Source organism: Corvus kubaryi, unplaced genomic scaffold (assembly GCF_017639235.1).
Source record: "Corvus kubaryi isolate FWS band 111438036 unplaced genomic scaffold, C.kubaryi_AGA036_p1.0 split1-131, whole genome shotgun sequence".
In the NCBI taxonomy this organism is placed as follows: domain Eukaryota; kingdom Metazoa; phylum Chordata; class Aves; order Passeriformes; family Corvidae; genus Corvus; species Corvus kubaryi.
In genome coordinates, this window is record NW_024582073.1 from 26,590,722 (window position 1) to 26,608,805 (window position 18,084).

The window sequence follows — 18,084 nt, forward strand, 5'->3', positions numbered from 1 at the left end:
TTCTCTTTGCTCCCTGCAGAGTAGGCTTAGACAATGAGATGCCTTCTGGTGGAAGAAGTTCATTAAATGCATATTTTCTGTGCTGGCAATTTGTGACCTACATGTTACACAAAGTGAGATACATCCAACCTCTGCTGCAACCAGAGGCACAATGCTAATCATCTCATGGAGTGAGTCAAGGAACCCAACACCTGACATAAACCCATGCCTGCTGAAACTCAAAGTCCTCCAATGATCTGCTAAATTTTTTCCCAATACTGCATTTATAAAATCATTTTCAGCCTTGCCAATTATTTCAATCACATAGAATATTTCCTTAGTTGCTTTTGAAACAAATCCATCTCCAGTTACCCCAACCTGTAGACATACAGGTTTTAAGCTACTCCACATTGTTTATGTGTCCAAGTTTGTTGGACAACAGAGACAGCCTGGAGTAACTTGGCTGTGTTTCTTATATTCCCATTAGAAAACTGCAGCCATAAATTTTATTACGTAATAAACTGTGCATAGGAAATAACAGTAAAAAGCAGCATTAGAAACTACGCTGCAGCAGAAGTTCCTCTGCACAGGAAACTGGAAAATGTCATTTCCATTTTTGAGAAAACTGTAATTATGCTATTTAGGGCAGTAGATATTGGGAGGCAGGAAAAGTTCAAATGTACCTTCTTATGCTTTTCAGAAGAGAGGAGAGACAGGACAGATTGCAATCTTCCTCTTACAAGAAGACAAGGCTGACTTATCATCTCTTAAATCAGTGGATGAAATTCCTGGTTTCACTGGAGTCAGGAATCTGCTTTAGAACCACTGTTTTAATTTTAGGCACAAAACTCGACCATCAAAGCCTAGGGTTTGGAGAGCAGCCATTAATCTCTGACAGCTGTGAAGAGAGACTAGGGAAGACACTCTGAAGTTTCACTGACATGTGGTTGACTCGGAGAACTTTACAGAGAGGAGTAGAAAATCACTACGTGGTTTACAATGACAAACAGTTGAGTGCTGTAATTACCAGTGCCAGTACCAATGCCCAGCTGCACTGCAGGCTTCAGCCTGGAGTCCACTGCAGTACCAGTGGCCTCAGAACTGCCCAGTGCTCCCTTCTCCCAGGCTGGAGATGCAGAGACCTCTGCACATGGCAGGAGAGCCAACACTGAGAGAACAACAGGAACAATCTGTAACCTACAGCTATGACTATTTTTAAGCAATACTGTTACATTTGCTCTAAGCTAAAGAGAAATTACAATCCCCATTTCCAATTTCTGGACAGAGGGTACTGGGGGGGGGTGGGAGCCAGTTTCATGGAACAGGGGTGTCAGCTGCTCTGATTCTGCTTTGAATGTATTTTACTCAAAGTTTCAACTCTCACATATTACTTCTTGCATTGCCCCTTTATCTGAAACAGATGACTCAATCCCAATTTAACATTAAATATCTTCTGGGAAAAATTCTTAGCAGCTGCTTCACAATCATGCTTTTTTTCCTCTCTGGCATTAAGGGAGCATAAACACTTATTAAAGTTTGAGAGGGAAAGTAAATTTGAAGATTAAAATGATGTTTAATTAGTAGCTATAATACTCATCATCTTTCAGGTGCACAACACAAAGCAATTCATAAGAATGATTACTGTTATCCCCAACTTACAGAGAAATGAGGTGAATTAAATGATCTGCCTTATGACACACTTAGTGTTGGATTCCAGATCTGGCTCCCAGTTCTGTGCTGTACCAACTAGGTCACATTTAGCAACATGCAACTTTTAAATATTCCCAGTTCTATATTCACCAGTATCTGGGATCTTAATATTTCTTAATATTTCAATTTTTCTATATTTTTTAGCTTCAGCGATACATTATTTTAGCTTTGTTAACAGGATATCAGCACAATGTACAGAATTTAAAAAAAAGGGAATTATTTCTCAGTTGACCCTTGACATGAAAAGTTACTGCAGTAGCAGGTAAACCACACAATATATCCATTGCTCCAGTTCAAGGACGAGTTGGTAAGTGACAGGACAGAAGAATTAGAGCAAGAGAGCTGGTGTCCTCTGTGGGGGGTGGAAGGATTTGCAGTCCATCAATAAGATCCATGCACTGAGATCACTCTCCAGTGTGTCCTTCCTCCAGCTAAGAGGCTGAGCCTCTTTTTAAGTGAATACACATTCAAGAACAGTCTAAGTTCTTGTCCAAACTGCACATACTTTTAACTCAACGATCACTACTTCTCACATGTTCACTACTTTGTTAAAAACTGCATTAAATTACAGGCGCTGAAAGAGAACTTTCAAGATGTGGGTTTGAATAATCAAAAGCAGCACTGCAAATTCAGTCCAAATGATCTTAGAAAAGCATGTAACAGGGTAGTTCAAAATTAGAACAATGTCTATCACTAGTACAGGACTCACTGACCTCACACCCACACGCCCAGGAGCCCAAGCTGCTGAAATCTCTTGTCAGATCCACAAGAGAAAGGTGTACGTTTTCTCCCAAGGGAAGACACTCTATCACAAAACAGATCTATTTAAAAGAAAGAACAGGAGGGACTTGAAATAAGCTGTAAGAACCTCTCTGGCACAGGCAGGGAACGGTGTGAAGTCTAACTTCGCCAAAGCCAGGTTATGTTATTTCAATGATGACAGAGACCGGACATTATTAAGTAGCAAAATACGAGTAACACGTTCTGTTTTCAGTTTTGTTGTAAGGCTTCTGGAGGTAAAGCTAATTAACAAAGAACAACTTTCCTCAGATCATTAAACAATGTTGCTTAAAGTTCACTGCATCTCTTTACCCACCTTTCAGTGTCTCCTTTTGTACATGACCAAGACAATCCTGTTGTGGCGCTGGTTTCTAAGACTTGATTCAAGTACCTACATCAAGATAATATTGATTTGCATTCTTTTATGAAGAATGATACCTCAAACTCTTTGAATTATTAACTGATAATGTATTAGTACCAGAGGGGAAAGGGCTTTTTTTTTCCACAATAGGCCTTCTTCCTCAAGGAAAAACAAAACCAGCACAGAATTACCCACCATGTTTGAGGTCTAATATTTGTTCATGGTTACTTTGTAAAGGTTATTGCATCACTCTATCTATAAATGCTAATTTAACTTTAGAATTAATCTGCAAAATTTAATATCTAATTCCAATCCCCAGACAATACTTAACACCCAATTAAATAATTAAATGCTAAATTAATAGTCAATTAAAATTTAATAATTGATCCTAATTTATCATCCTAAGAGTTCTCTCACAATTTCCTGTTTCTGCAGTTGGGATAACAAATCAAAGTCCTACTAACTCATTGCTAGCAAAAGAGAGTCCCCACTGCAGAATACGTATGGGAATGGAAAACAGTAGGTCAGCATTTCTCATAGAGTTTTTCCTTCAGCAAGTAAATTTAATTACATAAAATCAAAATGTACTTTGTATCAAAATATGTGCTTCCTTCAGCTTCAGACAGTGAGACAATATTAACTAATGTTAGGCATGAATTATTTTATTTTAACTTACGGTAAAGAGATAATCACGGAAAAAAAGACTTGGAACCAGTCTTGCCACTCTTGCAAAGCTGATCCAGGTGAGGTGTGCTGAGGTAACGTGGCTGAACCTGAGCAGAGAGCTCATACAGGCTTTTATCTTTTCCTGCTATAACTAGAGCCAGGTTGGATACGAGTAGTGACTGATCTACATTAGCTACTTAAGGAGTAATTTAACTACATCACTGTGGTGCTAGTGAATAAGAAAGTTTCTGGCAGTCTGTTTTTACTCATTCTTTAGCACCACATCTCAGGACATACTGGAGAAATGAGTTATTGGTTTATCTCCCAAAGCCCCATTACCAGTTTACAGAATATTCTGGGTTGGAAGGGACCCACAAAGATCACCACGTGCAGCTCTGAAGTGAATGTCCCTATAGGGATTGAACCCACAACCTTGGTGCTATTGGCACCATGCTGTCAGCACAGCTGGTGGTTTCATAGCCTGGCCATAAGCACTTCCAGCCTTAATTACATGTCCTTACACCTCCATCATTAATTACTAGAACATAAAGGATTCCATATTCCTCTTCTGTGCTTGTACAGCTCCCTATTCAGAGGTCCTCTGATTGAGAATGGAGACCCTTAAATGTTGCTACAGTAGAGATTTTAAAACCTGGTGTCCATAACATCTTGCACTGATCATTGCTTGCTGTAGCTGCACACACACTTGCAGTGATGCCTTTTCCTGGTCTTAAAATCAAGAACCAAACACGGTTAGAAGGGAAGAAGGGGTTTTACCTCAGTATTTATTTTAAGGATACTTAGGTGCACGATGTCCAGGTAGAATGCGCTGAAATGCACCCTGCAATGCACACCCACGATAGATCGGGTATAACATTACAGGCCTTACCAATTAGCATATCTATCAAAGATTCCCCAACGAGAGGCTTGAGTGAGCCCCCCTTCCCGAGAAAGCTTTCCCCTGGATGGTCCTATCTTAGTTTACAAAATGTGTTCTGGAGGGGACCTTGGTGTTTGGGGCTTCTAAGATGTTTAGTCTCCTATCTTAACAAAGTAAGTCCAAGAATGCAGGCTAAAAACCAGTAAGAATACAAAAAGCTATGAAAAGGTATATAAAACATGTACAAAAGAAAAGACAAAAAATCATCATGGCATCAGTAGGTTTAGCCCGGAAATGAAGGAGAGCCCTGAAAAACAATCTGCTCCCCCATAAAGAAAACACCTTTGGAGATGACACGTGCCATGACAGTTAACGTTACCTACAGCCCCTTGTCTGATTGAAACGTCCCTTTCTTGCAGTGCCTGTGACATCAAATACTTCTAGGTAGTGGGAGGCCAATTTTCAAGCACAAATATTTGAATAGCACATCCAGATTTTATATGCAGAGAGGTAGGCGTAAATGCCTGAATGTGCAATTGTTTAGGCATAAAATTGGCTATTGAGTTTTATTGCTGAATTCCAATTTAAACTGAACTGTTAAATTCAAATAATTAAATTCAAACCTCAAAGCCTCTTCTGCTTTTTTTTTAGTGGTACCTTGCACAACAGAAATTTTCTGTTACTTAATGGTGGCTGAAAGGAAGAATTTATTCAAGTGTGTTCTGAAGTTACTGTTTAAAGAGCTCCTGTTTGCAGAGATTATTCCTTTCTCATGTAGGAGATAAAGGCTTACCTATTACCAGTTCAACACAGTAGGTAAGGCCAGCTGGAAAAAATTATGCTCAAGACTTCTTGCAGGCAGAAGAACAGGCTGAAACCTGCTGTTTTGAGGTTTAATCACTTCTGCTTATTTACCACACTGCTTTGTTTTGCAGGTACTTCAACAGACGTTGTGTTTTCCAGAGGTAAGTAATGCAGAGTGAGACAGCTGCACCTGTGCCAATATGATAGGGTTAGTCTGAAACTTATTTATGAACATTTTGATGTTTATCTTGATGGACTGAAGGTGGGCATATACAAGCAAAATATTTCTAGTAGACACTCGTTTTTGTGGAAACTATTGCGGGTGGTGATAAAATAATCAGTTAAGAAAAACAACAGTAGTTTTGTCCTGTATTGTATGGTTATAATAGTGGGAAACATGTTCTTAAACGATGCAGAAAATTCAGAGATGTTCAAAGTCATAATTTGAAATTTTATGTATTTCACTTTTTGACCCAGGACTTTACTGGTTACCTTTAATTTATAACTTTTGAAGAAGCTAGATAATTTAATAAAGATATTTGGTCCTGATTTAACTTCACAAAATTTAGAATCCTAAGGAAGGGAAGCAAGCAGCTGATTACCTTCTGTTTCAAAAGAAAAATATCTTCAGTTATGTGGCTTCTACTTAGCCCCCTAGGTTCTGAATACCTCTACTCTTTCAGGACTTTGAAAGCTTGTTTGTACCCTGGATGATTGAGTTTTGTCCAGGCTTCTGTTAACTTGTGCTCTGTCTGCTTCCCCATCTCTTCTGGTCTCTGCCAATTCATTTTATTTTATATACTTTTAGAATCTTGTATTTTCATCAGAGGATCTTTTAACATCCTTTCCTATATAAGTTCATTTTTGAGGGCATTGATGTACTATGTCACCACGTCCTCTTGGCCTTCAAGAGCCAGGACCTATCTGAAACATTAAAACACCTTTGACCAACCTCCCTGCCACTCTTTGCATGTGGGAGCTGCTCATTCACAAAACTCATGTTGTTGTCGTTCAAATATCTCCTTAAAGCTTTCCCTTATTCTGATGCTAATGGGAAAAAAATTACTATTAAGCAACCAGAGTGCTACCAACAGCTTGATCTATTGCATTGACGAATATTGCTTCATTATAGCCTGACATCCCTCTTCCTGCATGTATTAATCATCTACTCTTTGAGGCAAAGTGTTCTCTCTGCAGAAAAACTAAGGGCTTTAAATAAGGAGGTTATGCAACACCTACATGGTGTGATGTGTCAATTGTACTGTCGCTGCTATACGAGCCTAAAGCTTACGATGAAACAAGTAATTTGGTACTTTCACATCTAGCTTGCTTTATACACTATCTTATCACAAATTCCACTTTGCAGGTCTGGTCTATATAGTAAATATTTACATCTGAGAAGCAAACATAGCTGTTTTTCTTTCAGTGCCAGCTAATGAGTGGTTCTTCAGACTGCACACGGTTGCTGATCCATCAATTTTTTATTATTCACTTTTGTTTCTTTGTTTGTCCCTGCTGAAAATTGTACCGATTACTAGGTTCACCTCATTGATAGAAATCATTGGAGATTCCCTAAAGTCATCATGGAAATTGGACTGTCTGATTTCCATGGAGTGAAGGACAGCAATTTCCTCATCATGGCAGGTGAGGAATTTTTTGTGCCTTTTGATTTCATACATGAGTGTGTTTGTTTTAATGTAGTAGGCAAGTGATCAGGTGAAGCAAATTGGTGGGAAAGGCTTTAAAAATACATTTAACCTAAGTGTGGAAATATATTCTTGGAGAAAATGGAGGATGAGACCAGAACATGGCAGGAATATCCAACTCTGATGGGGGTTTTTGAAGCTCAGACATCTCTGGTGATAGAAAGCCCTGGAGATAGCACAAGCTGAGCACTCTTAGTTTTTAGTAAACTGGATGAGTCAACAGCTTCTTTGCTTTGGGTACTTTCTGCACTTTTGGTCTTTTCCTCCCACATGCTCTAGTGGGAAAGTCTTACAGTAGATGAGTACGCGTGTCTTTTTGGGTCAGCGCTGAACACCATCACCCAGATCACTGTCATATTCTCTGTTTAACTCCTTCTTTCTCTGTAGCTGGTTATGGGAGTGGCTTTCAGCTGAAAAGCATTGCCTTAAATTAGATATAAGGAAGAAATTCTTCCCTGTGAGGGCAGTGAGGCACTAAATCCCTTCCAAACCAAACCAGTTATGATTCTGTCATCTCGCCTTGTTATTTGTAAGAACACAAGAGGTCTCATGTTAAAAGCTTGAGCTGGTGGAAGCCATTTGCTTTTAGATACAACTCCACAACCTACATCAACCACAACTGGAGCACCTCCACAGCCTGCGATCCTCCCCAGGAACCTCGGGCACGCAGTTATACTGTGCTGTTTCGCCCCGTGCCGTGTCCCGTGCCCCTCAGGGCCCGCCTGTCCCCATCCTCCTTAGCATGCTAAGATGGCGGCCTGCGGGCCTCCCGCAGGTGCTGGCCCCACCCCCGTGCGCATGCGCAGAGACGCCCCGCAGGTGCCACCGCCCCCTGTGCTATATCTGAGTACGCCGCGAGCCGCACGTATAAGGGGTCGTATCACACCCTCTGGCCTCGCTTCGGATCCCTCCGCCGCCTCCAAACGCTGTTCCTATAGCTGGAGGCTCGGCGCTGCCGAGGCGGGAACACGGACCTAGGGAGGCACCGCGGCCCAACGCGTGTCCGTGCCTCCCTTGGGGCCCGGCTGCGGGCGCTCCGCGAGCTGGCCCCGAGGGACTCCTTTCCTCGGCGCTCAAGCGGAAGGATATATCGTTTTTATTTTTTTATCCGCCATCTGCTGAGCAACGGTTTCGGGGGCGTGGCCGGGCGCGCGGGCCCCGCCCCTCCGGGCCAATCGCGGCAGGAGGCTCCCCGCCGGCCCCGCCCTGCATCCGCGGAGTAGCCAATAGGGGCGCGGGACGGGGGCGCGCGCACGGGTGAGGGGGCGTGTGCGCGGCGCGGCGCCGACAGTGTCGCTTGGCCGCGGCGGCGGTCACGGCGGGGGGGTGGAGGGGAGCGGGACCCGTGCCCGGGGTGACTGCGGGGTGCGCCGGCAGCGGGGCCGGGGGGGAGCAGGTGAGGGCAGGGGCAGGGCTGGAGGGCTGCCCGGGTGGGCAGGCCGGGGTGTTGGTGAGGCGGAAGGAGCTTGGCCCGGTCGCCTGCTCCCTCCCTTCGGCTGCCGCCCGGCGCTCCGGCTGCTCGGAGGAGGGAACAAAGAGGCGGCGGGGGTGGGAATGGTCGGGAGCTGCGCTGCAGCCATTCTAGAAATAGCTTCTGTTGCTTTTTTCCACCCCCCCTCTCCCGAGCAGTGATTAGCAGGACTGTGGGCGGGGGGGCGACCTGTGGGTGCCCGGGGGTCCGGCTGCAGCCGCTCGGAGAAGGGGGGGGGGGGGCGGGCCGGGAGAGGAAGGAGGAAGCGCTCACCGCCCTGCCCTGTGTGTTTCTCTCCTCCTTCCGTCGCTTTCCTCGGTGAAGGCCTCCCGATGAGTTAAAATGGTGCTGAGGCTCGAGGGGAGCTGGTCGCTGCTCGTAGGGAAGAGGTTCCTCTGCCTGTCGGAGGAGGAGGACAGGACGTGGGACGCCAGCCTCATCTCGGAATGGCCCTGGAAGTCGGGCAGGATCCGGGCTGTGTCACACACGGACATATCCAAACAAGACCTGAAGGTAACCGGGAACTTTCAGAGAGACCTGCGAAATCGAGAGTGTGACCGGGGAAGTTGGTGTGGGTGTGCATACACGTGTGTGCACATGCTGCTCTCGGGGGGAGAGGGCGTCTTGGCCAACACGCTTGGAAACGCACACCCCTGCCCAAGTGCCCCCCGTGTACTAATGCCGGAACTTAACTAATTATAAATGTGCTTTCTTCCACCGGCATTTTGAAAAGCAGGTTTTTACCACACCCACTATGCTTATGGTTTATTTCTTAAACGTAGTTTAAGGTCTTGCTAGCTGTGAACAGATTTTTGCTTCCAGAGTTGAAACCGAAGCTCTCCAGTATTGTTGGGATTGGTGACTTTTCTTTCCTGCTCCTTGCAGTAGCTGGTCATGAACAAGTACTTAGGTTTTAAAATCATACCAGATTCATGCTTGGTGTTGGAGGTCCCTCGGACTCTTCTTGCATGGTGGCCTCTTCTTATTAATGATTACCAAGTGGTTTTTTGAACACACAGTCAGTTGCTGCAACGTGGTGTGATTGGTCAGCTGCGTATTTTGTGTGGAAGTCAAGCGGTGTTTACGGTTTGACTGTGAAGTTGTTACGGGGCTTTATTTGGCAGCTGTAGTCATTAAAAGTATTCAGCCATGTCTGGGCACTTACTGGAGTACAGACTGAGTGCTTACTCCCCAAGGACAAAACTCCATTGTAGCAGCGGCATCTGGAACACTGTCCTTGTTTCTACGGAGGACTTCGGTGGCTGTCCTGTGACAGCAGGAACAGCAGCACCATCTTTCCATTTAAACTGTCTCCTTCCCCTTTTTTGTTAGTGAGAACTTGGTGACCTCTGATTAACCTAAGAAGCGCCCCTTCCTTGTCAAACAAAAAGAAACTGTGGGTGTTTCTAACTCGCTCTTGAAAGCGTAAACTTTGTTATCAGTTTGTTGTTGTGGATCTGCGGCGGGGGTGGATCTTCGTCCATTTTTGGGTGCGGGGCTGTGCCCTGTGCCGTGCTTGTAGCGAGGAGGAGGTTGTTGGTGCAGAAAACTTTTTAAGGACTTTCTCTGCAAAGAAGAAGCAGGTGCTGAGGGGGACTGTATTGTGAGCTTTGTAGCTGGTTACGGTTCTGCCAGAAGCGATCGAGTTGATGTGCTCTCCAGCTGAAGTGTTAAAGGAGTTGCAGAATGGACAATGGAAATGTGGAGAACTTTGTACCAAAACACATCCCACCTCCTTTCCAGCTCTTGTGGAAGCATGATAGACCCAAAATAGTAATGGACTGAGAGGGGGGAGTAAGTATTTCTACTGTAAAAAAAATAGAAGTATTTCTTTCCATTTTTGTTTTGTATGGAAGGGTTGTCAACTGCTGTTGAAATTATTTTCTCAAGTGTTTTCCTGTGTGTGCAGCACTGATGGAGTAGACAAAACAAGCTATTCTGGTTCTGGTAGTTATTTGCTTATCTCTTTCGTTGTTTCTGTGCACCTCAAAATTACTAAGTTCATTTCTGCACCCATTAGTTCTATGACTCCTGGCTGTCGTAATGCTGTTTGTGTGCATGTTTTCACTTGCCTTTCCCATGAGAGGGACAATAAAACACCAGGAAATGTTACTAAGATTCACTCAGCTGAGATTTCTATGCTGTTTGTGAAATGTGTTTTAAGCTGGATCGCTGTATTCTTTGGGAAGAGGGAATTCCGATTTTTTCCAAGAGTAGAGTTCTCTACCAAGACGTTCCAGTTCCTGTATTCAGGCCAAGTTGTATTTGTGGTCTTTCCCAATCATTTGCTGATCTCCCATGTTGCCTTTGAAATTAGGGTAATGCTGTCCCAAAGACATTGGTCACGCCATCATATTTTTGCCATGAAATTGTTTTCCTTTTGAAAAATTTACATACTTGCTTCTGAAATTCTTAAGGATAAATTGCGGTTAAAAGCAGACAGGAGATTACCTTCTTCACACTGCATAATTTAATCACCTTTGCTGTCCTTCTGTCATTTGTGCTTTCAATAAATTGGCTGAAGTTATTCTTTGGGATTGGTATTTTTAAAATATTTCTGGAAAAAAACCAGCTTTTTTATTCTAGTGCTTTAGAGTTTGTGGAAAATCCATGTGCCACTGCTGTAGGCAGTCCTTTCGTTTTAGTGGACTTCTTAGGGGTGTGTGTATTCTTCCCTGCTTGTAAACACCAGTAACAGTGTTAACATGCTTAACTCTTCTTGAGCAGCACAGAACTTTTTGAGATGGGAAGTTGTAAAGTTAATGGAGATATTAATATTTCATGTGAGAGTAATGATGATAAAGCAGTTAACATTGACTAGTACTTGAAAAGTACTGGGTCAGCCTTGGATGCTTTAATGATTGCTTGATTATGTGACAGGCAATAATCATGCTGGAATTATAAGTACTTTCAATGATTTTTTTGTTTTTGAGTGAATTGGTGGTTTTATCTTTTTCATGTTGAATGTGTCTGGATTTTATAGGTAGTCACTCATTCACTTTGCTTCCTTTCTGTAGATTTGTGTAGAATTTGATGATGAATCATGGGAAAAGCGAAGATGGATAGAAGTCTACAGCCATATGATGATAGCATTCCTGGTGGAGCAAAAGCTGGTGCTGGCTGAAAGAAAAACCCAATCCATGCCTCCTGTCCAGTGGCCTGCGATGGCAAGTACACTCTTGGCTTGACTCACTTTGCTCCTGCAGTTCCACCTTCTGGGGACAGTGTTGTCACCAGTGTGAATTTCTCAAGTGCAGCCTCAGTCTTGGGTGTCTTGTGAAGGGAGAAAACCTTATTGTGCAGCTTGAACTGACAGAGCTCATCAGCATTTGAAGTTGGTGTGTTGTGCCTGTGGACACAAGAATGTATTTTTATGACTTTGCTTCTCCCTCAGACTGCTGTTCTGTACATTGTTAATTCATTCTCTTTCTAGTCTCATGTTTTGTTTCTTCCACAAAATTCCTTTTGAGACTAGAGAGAAAAAGTGTAAATAATAGGTTTCTAAGGATAGTCTGTGTTTTCTTTTAAATTTTTGACTCTGCCTCAAGTACTGTTAATTACATCAAGTGTGGTGATTCTTGATCCTGAGAAAAAAATAATTCAAGTGACTTACGTGATGCCCGCCTGACAAAAATGATTTGTGAGATTTAGATTTTCTGCACACAAAAACCTGAGCTACACTGTACAAGGAGGGAACTAAGCTTTCTGTACCTGCCATGCATGGCTGAATAGGTGCGTTAGCCAGGGGAGGTGAACAGGGAACATTTCTTAATGTATTCAGCCAGTACGGTTGTACTTGACTACTTTGGATATTGCTACTCAAGAAAGTAGTGCAAGAAGTGAGGATGCAAACATGTAAAGTTGCTGAACATGAATTATGCTGAAATTGTAATCTGTGTTTTAATACTATTCACTTTGCTAGGTATAAAGTGTGCATTGTAATTCATATTGCTGAGTTTTAGCTGGTCTTTCTTTAAACATAGTCAATCTAGATATTTATTGGAAGTAACACCCAATCGAATGGGAGGAAATACAAATCCTTAATTTTATTTCCTGGGCTGTGCATTAATATCAGCAGTTCCACAGTTAAATTTTGCTGATAGCTTGTTCTGAAAATGTCCTTATTTAAACTTAGCTGTTGTCCATTTCCAAGTATCTGAATAGTTCTTACTGGATACTTGTCTTCAGTTTTGGCATAAGGTGTTCCTCCTGATGTGTTTGACGGGTCAGTTCATGCAGGGTACATGTTCCAAAGCTCGTTTCACAGAGGAAGATGTAGGCTCAAATGTAGGCCAGTGCTGGAGCTTGCCTTGGCAAAAAAAAAAAAAAGACTTTTTGTCCCTTTATCATCACACAAGGAAGGAAAGCAGAGGTCACAGAAGAGGTGTGTGGATTAATTTATTTAAAATTTGATCACAACTTCTTGATTTAAGTATATGGGAGAGCGTTTCTGACAAATGGAGTAGCTTTGTAGGAATCTTGGAATGCCCAGTTACTTCTGGGGAGACTCATGTTCCCTCCTCTGGGGGTCCTGTCCCTCTGCCAGTGCTGTCCTAGCTGAGGTGAACACAAGAGAGTGTCTGGGTTTTTGAAGGACTGATGAAAGAAAGGCTGCCTTCCCCTATCAGAACAATTTCCTTTTTTTAAATGGGGCTCAATTACACCTTTCAGGTAGGGAGGAGTTACTCTTGCCACTTCTTTTGTTTTAGGCTCCTGGTGCCTTTCCTCTCAGATCTGTTACTGTCACTAGAAAAAATTTAACTTTGAAGGTATTAGGAAGTGTTCAGAAGGTTGTGAAGGAAATTTTTATTTCTTATCTGTTGCTAAAGCCTTTGATATACCTGAACACAACTTCATCATTGCATCGCAGTGAGGCTATCCAAGCCATCACATGTGCTTAAATTAAGGTTTTGGTGTATTATTAGTGTTGCACAAGTTTTGAGAACTTCAGTGTAAACTATGCTGCAGGCATTCATTGATTTGCTAGTTATTTCCCCAGTCTACCATAAGGAGGATTGTTAGAAATATATCCACAATTAGAATTACTGTATTAATAAATTCTTCATGTGGAGATGAATGATTGATTAATTGTTAATGACAGCCACCTACATTGAATTCCTAATTCATGCTGATAAATGAAATTAATTTCAGGTGGAGTCCAGTAACTGTTTCATTAGGTGTGTATTAGAAGTTTAATTGGAAACTAGTTTTGTTTTCACGAGTTGTGTGTAGATGTGGTAACTTAACAGAGAAATAGAAGCAAAATTAAAGTAATTTTTTAAATGCAGATGATGAATGATGAAATCTTCTTACTCTCTGAGAACATGTTTTTCACTTTTTTTAGACCTACAAGTCCTTAGTGGACAAAGCTGGAATGGGATCACTGGTTTCAGTGCGCTATCTGGGTGAAGAGAAGTGTGTTTTTCTTTCTAAAGACCTCTTGACGCCCATCCAGGTAACCTTGAATGGCATTGTGAAGATGAAAGATGAATTTCTTGTCTTGGTATTTAAGATATATCAAGTTAATGTAATCTAAATGCAAACTTCAGATGGGTAAAAACTTGTAGTAGGTGTTTTTCTGTGACTCATAAATATCAGTTCTGAATGTAATGTGTCTGATTTAAAACCTGCTGAAGCTGATTCAGGACATGGTCACTTGGGAGAGCTGGATGAGGGAGTGTACCAGGACAGTTATTCAGCCCAGGGGACAGCAGTTGCATCATGCTGGTTGGGGGATAACCTGGAATAATTTCCCTTTCTCCTTTTGAACAGGACTGTTGTTCCTGCAACTCTTTGCACAGTAATGCCTGGCATAAATCTTGCTATTTAACAGAAGCACATCACTACTAATCCTAAACAAATGAGGAATTGGGCAGAATGCAAATGAGATGGTTGAATTGTAGTCCCTTTATTGAGCACCAGAGGAAAGTTTGTTAGGTACAGATGGGTTGAAACAATTGTCCCTTGTGACTGGCTGGGCAGGTGTTTGAAGGAATAGTATCTGCTAAAGATACAGGATTTAGCCTTTTTAGGAAGCTATTCCTGAGACCTGTAAGCAATCTGAAATAAAAATAGTAATGGATGTCCCATGTTGAGACTGCAAGTAGTGCCATCATTAGTGTTCTACTTTGACTTTTTAACAGTCAGCAAATGCTCAAGTCCTTTAGAGAAACTGACAAGAGAGTCACTAAAAGCCAAATTTGAGTTGTAGGTGGTTGTCTTGCTTGTGTTGGCTCAACAGCAGGGTAGAGATCTCTTTATGCAGAATCCTTATCTCAGCACTGCAGTGGAGAAGATTGCTTTACTGCCATCTTGAATAAGAGTTTATTGACTTCTAGTTCTTCAGTCTTCTGCCTCTTACAAATACCAGAGCAGTGCCTGGGACAAAAAGATAAAACCCAACCCCAAACCATTTTCTTATAAGCACTCTTGAGTCTTGGGTGGAAACTTGCTCTGACCTTTCCATTTCAGAGTCAGTTCTCATTCAAGAATTCGAGAGGAAAAAAATACTATAATATGCATACATTATGCTGAATAACTATGAATAATTTGTATGTAGCTGACTCTGTTTTCATTCCTATAAACATTTTATAATGGTGTCTTTAAATGGACTGCATCCTGGCATTATCATAAATAGAAACAAAGTATTTTCATTTGTGTCTGCTCAGGACAAATATGTTGCTGCTTCTGAGAATTTAAAATCCTAAATTAAGAATGGATGGTTCAATTAAAATCAGTGCTCATTAGCAATGTAGTACAACAAAGCTGGGCTGTTTTCAGAACAATATTAAAGTGGACCTGGAGAGCTCACTTCAGTCTGTCTTGCAGATGCTTATTGCAAATTAGTGGTAAGAAATTGATGTCTGCCTCCAATCCAACATCCTAGAACTGATGGGACACAGATTAATGAGAATTGGATTTCTATGAATTGCTGCCATCTTGTTTTTAAATATTGCGGGATTTTGTTAAAAGCATTACCCTGAATGGAAACTTCTGTTCTTTTTTTTTTCCCTGAAATAGGATGTGGATAGTTCCAGGCTTTCTCTTAAGGATGATCAAAATGTAAATGAAGAAATTCAGGCTCTGGTTAAGAAACACCTTGATGAGACACGCTTGGTCCAAGGTACAAACATACTGTGGAGTGGAAAGCTCTGGCAATAAATGCTCAAGTCCAAAGGGAAATCCTTGCAGTGTTGGTTTAATTAATTGGTAATCTGTTCTAGGGGATAAAACCTTTTTAAAAATACTGATTTTACTCTCAAAGCCGTGAATGCAAAATGTGAAGGATTGTAGATGTTTAAGTTTCAGGTATTTCTTTAGTAAGAGTAAGTAATTTAAGCATTTATAGGTGGCCTGGTATTTGTGAAATATATCAAACTTGAAGTAATTTTGAACAAAATAATATCAAGTTCTTTATTGCTTCAGTAACTTGATTTTTTTTTTCCAATTTGTTACTTGTTTGTGAAAACTTCCAGGTGTTGTATAGAGGCTTCTTTTTTTAGTCAAATTTAAAATTGTTAGTTTTGTTTGTCGGCTTTAAATTCTTAATTACCGGGTTCATACCAGCATATTTGTAGTCAATGTGCTTGCACATGCAGGGAATGTCTCTTATAAAAAGGTAAATATTGCATCTTAGTTTTAATTTCCCCTACTGTAAGGACAGGAAAAATTCATTTTGGTAACTGTGGTCATCTTCATGCCTTCTTTGTCCTAAGCGCTTTTTTTTTTTTTTTTTTTAATTTTGAAGGTGGAAAAAATATCATTGGTTCAAAAATTAGGATTTATAGCCTGGATCCTTCTACTCAGTGGTTCACAGCAGTTGTTGTCAATGGTAATCCAGCTACAAGAACTCTAGAAGTCAACTGTCAGGAGGTAGGAACCAGTTATTGTGGTGTACAAATAGATTTGGGGAATAGGTGCAAACTTTTATTTATATGTCCACCAAAACCATTTTTATTTCTGTCTTTACTGTAATCTTCAAACATGGGTGACAGTGTAGTGCAGAACAATATAACCCAAAGTGTTTCTTTATGCTGCTGGTAGATTATTAAATAAGAAATGTCCTTCTATGAAAAATGAAGGAGACCTGGAGTTTTTATTGGAAGAGTGAAGCAAATATGATCCTGGTTTCTTTGCTCTCTGTGCTGTGCAGACAGTGCTCTCAAGCACCAGTTTGTGTGTTTATGCAGAGACACTGTCACATGGAATATTGTTAAATTCAGCTTGGTATTCAAAGAACCTAGAAGTTTAGTGTCTAAGCTTAGTCCATGCTACCACATCTAAGATAAATATACTCAAATAGAGTTTCACCTGTCTAAATGGCTGCTTCTGTGTTTCCTGTTCCTTTTCAAGATTCCAGCTTTAAAAACTCTTGATCCAGAGTTAATTCATGTTGAAATCATATATGACAACAATGGAAAATGTGGTAAGACCGATTACTTTTTGTCCTTCAAACACAAAGTAGGTTATTTGTGATAGACTAATCTTGATCACCTTCCCTTCCAGATAAATCAAAAAGAATTGGGGGTGTGAAAAGGAAGTCATCTGAGAACAGTGGAAGTATTGATGCTAAACACACAAAATCTTCTCCTGAGGTAATGTCTTGTTCTGTTATATATGGCTGCTACATAATGATTATGTCACCTCTCAAAACATCTTAAGGATTAGATTGGAAAGTAGAATAATAAAATAATCCCTTGGAGGGTGTGTTGAGTTTTCAAGCTTGTCTGGGCATGAATTGAACATCTTGCCTTGTGATAATTGGAGCCAAAGCTACTAAGCCTTGAAAGGTAGTGGTTTGTTGGGTTTTTTGTTTGGTTGGGTTTTTTTGTTTTTATTGTGTTTTTTGCCCCCTCCTCCCGCTTAGGAGTTGGCCTGCCTGGTCATGTATTCTTCCATGGGAGAAAACACAAAGGAGTTCTGAAGTTTATAACCTTTGTTTTTCATGTTCTTTCTTTAACTATTTTGTACTTGAACCCAAAACCTTCAGCTGCACTTGGATGCTGTGAGGATTGAAGCTGCACGAGGAGCAGTTGAAAGTTGTTTCAGTACAAAAAGGGAATGTGGCTTTTGTAGTACTTTCATGTCTACTTTTATTTCTTTTGTGAGTGACCTGCCAGGTATCACTGAGAGATAAGTAAACTCTCAAAGGGCAAAAGACAATCTGGATTACTTAAGTGTAGAAATGCAAATAAATAATCATGGCTTGGCTGAAGAACAGTACTTCAAACCTGCCCTGTAATTTTGCCCAGTGTTTCAGACCAAAACCTGTGTTTTAGGCAGGAGTAGCTGGTCTTCAGGAAGCTCTGGAAGGGGGGGAAGGGGGTTGTGTTGCTTCTGTGCAGTCAGTCCTGTGTGGAGTCAGCTGTGCAGATCTGGCAATGGCTGGATATGGTCATTAGCAGTCTTTAACAACCTCACAAAGAACCAGCATGAGGTAACAAGCACAGGATAAGATGCCTCAATGAAGGAAGTGTCCTGTCCTGTATTAACTGCTGAGGGGGAGCATGGGCAGCAGGGCAGCATGGAGTAACAGAGCATTGCAGTCTTGTGTTTCCATAGCTCATGCTTGAGTGCCTTTAGCAGCTTTTGGTGCTCAGTTTGCCTTTTTTTCAGTTTTCTGCATAATTCAGCCATTGAGCAGCCTGCTTGATACTCACAAAGCTGGTCTGTATTTCACATTTCAACTGCCCTGCTGAAGAATTACCATGATCTGAATTTGTAACTT

The 18,084-nt window shown here is 41.5% G+C and overlaps 1 protein-coding gene across 1 annotated transcript in view; it reads left to right on the plus strand.

The window, feature by feature from the left end:
* The first annotated feature begins 8,192 nt into the window (after nt 1-8,192).
* Nucleotides 8,193-18,084, plus strand: part of KDM3A (lysine demethylase 3A) — a 29,621-nt gene continuing 19,729 nt past the window's right edge. Inside the window, exons 1-8 of the mRNA XM_042053639.1 lie at nt 8,193-8,282; nt 8,682-8,870; nt 11,375-11,524; nt 13,702-13,812; nt 15,378-15,480; nt 16,105-16,229; nt 16,710-16,782; nt 16,863-16,951. Coding sequence (XP_041909573.1) covers nt 8,700-8,870; nt 11,375-11,524; nt 13,702-13,812; nt 15,378-15,480; nt 16,105-16,229; nt 16,710-16,782; nt 16,863-16,951 — 822 coding nt within the window. The 5' untranslated portion in view covers nt 8,193-8,282; nt 8,682-8,699. The remainder of the gene's footprint in view (nt 8,283-8,681; nt 8,871-11,374; nt 11,525-13,701; nt 13,813-15,377; nt 15,481-16,104; nt 16,230-16,709; nt 16,783-16,862; nt 16,952-18,084) is intronic.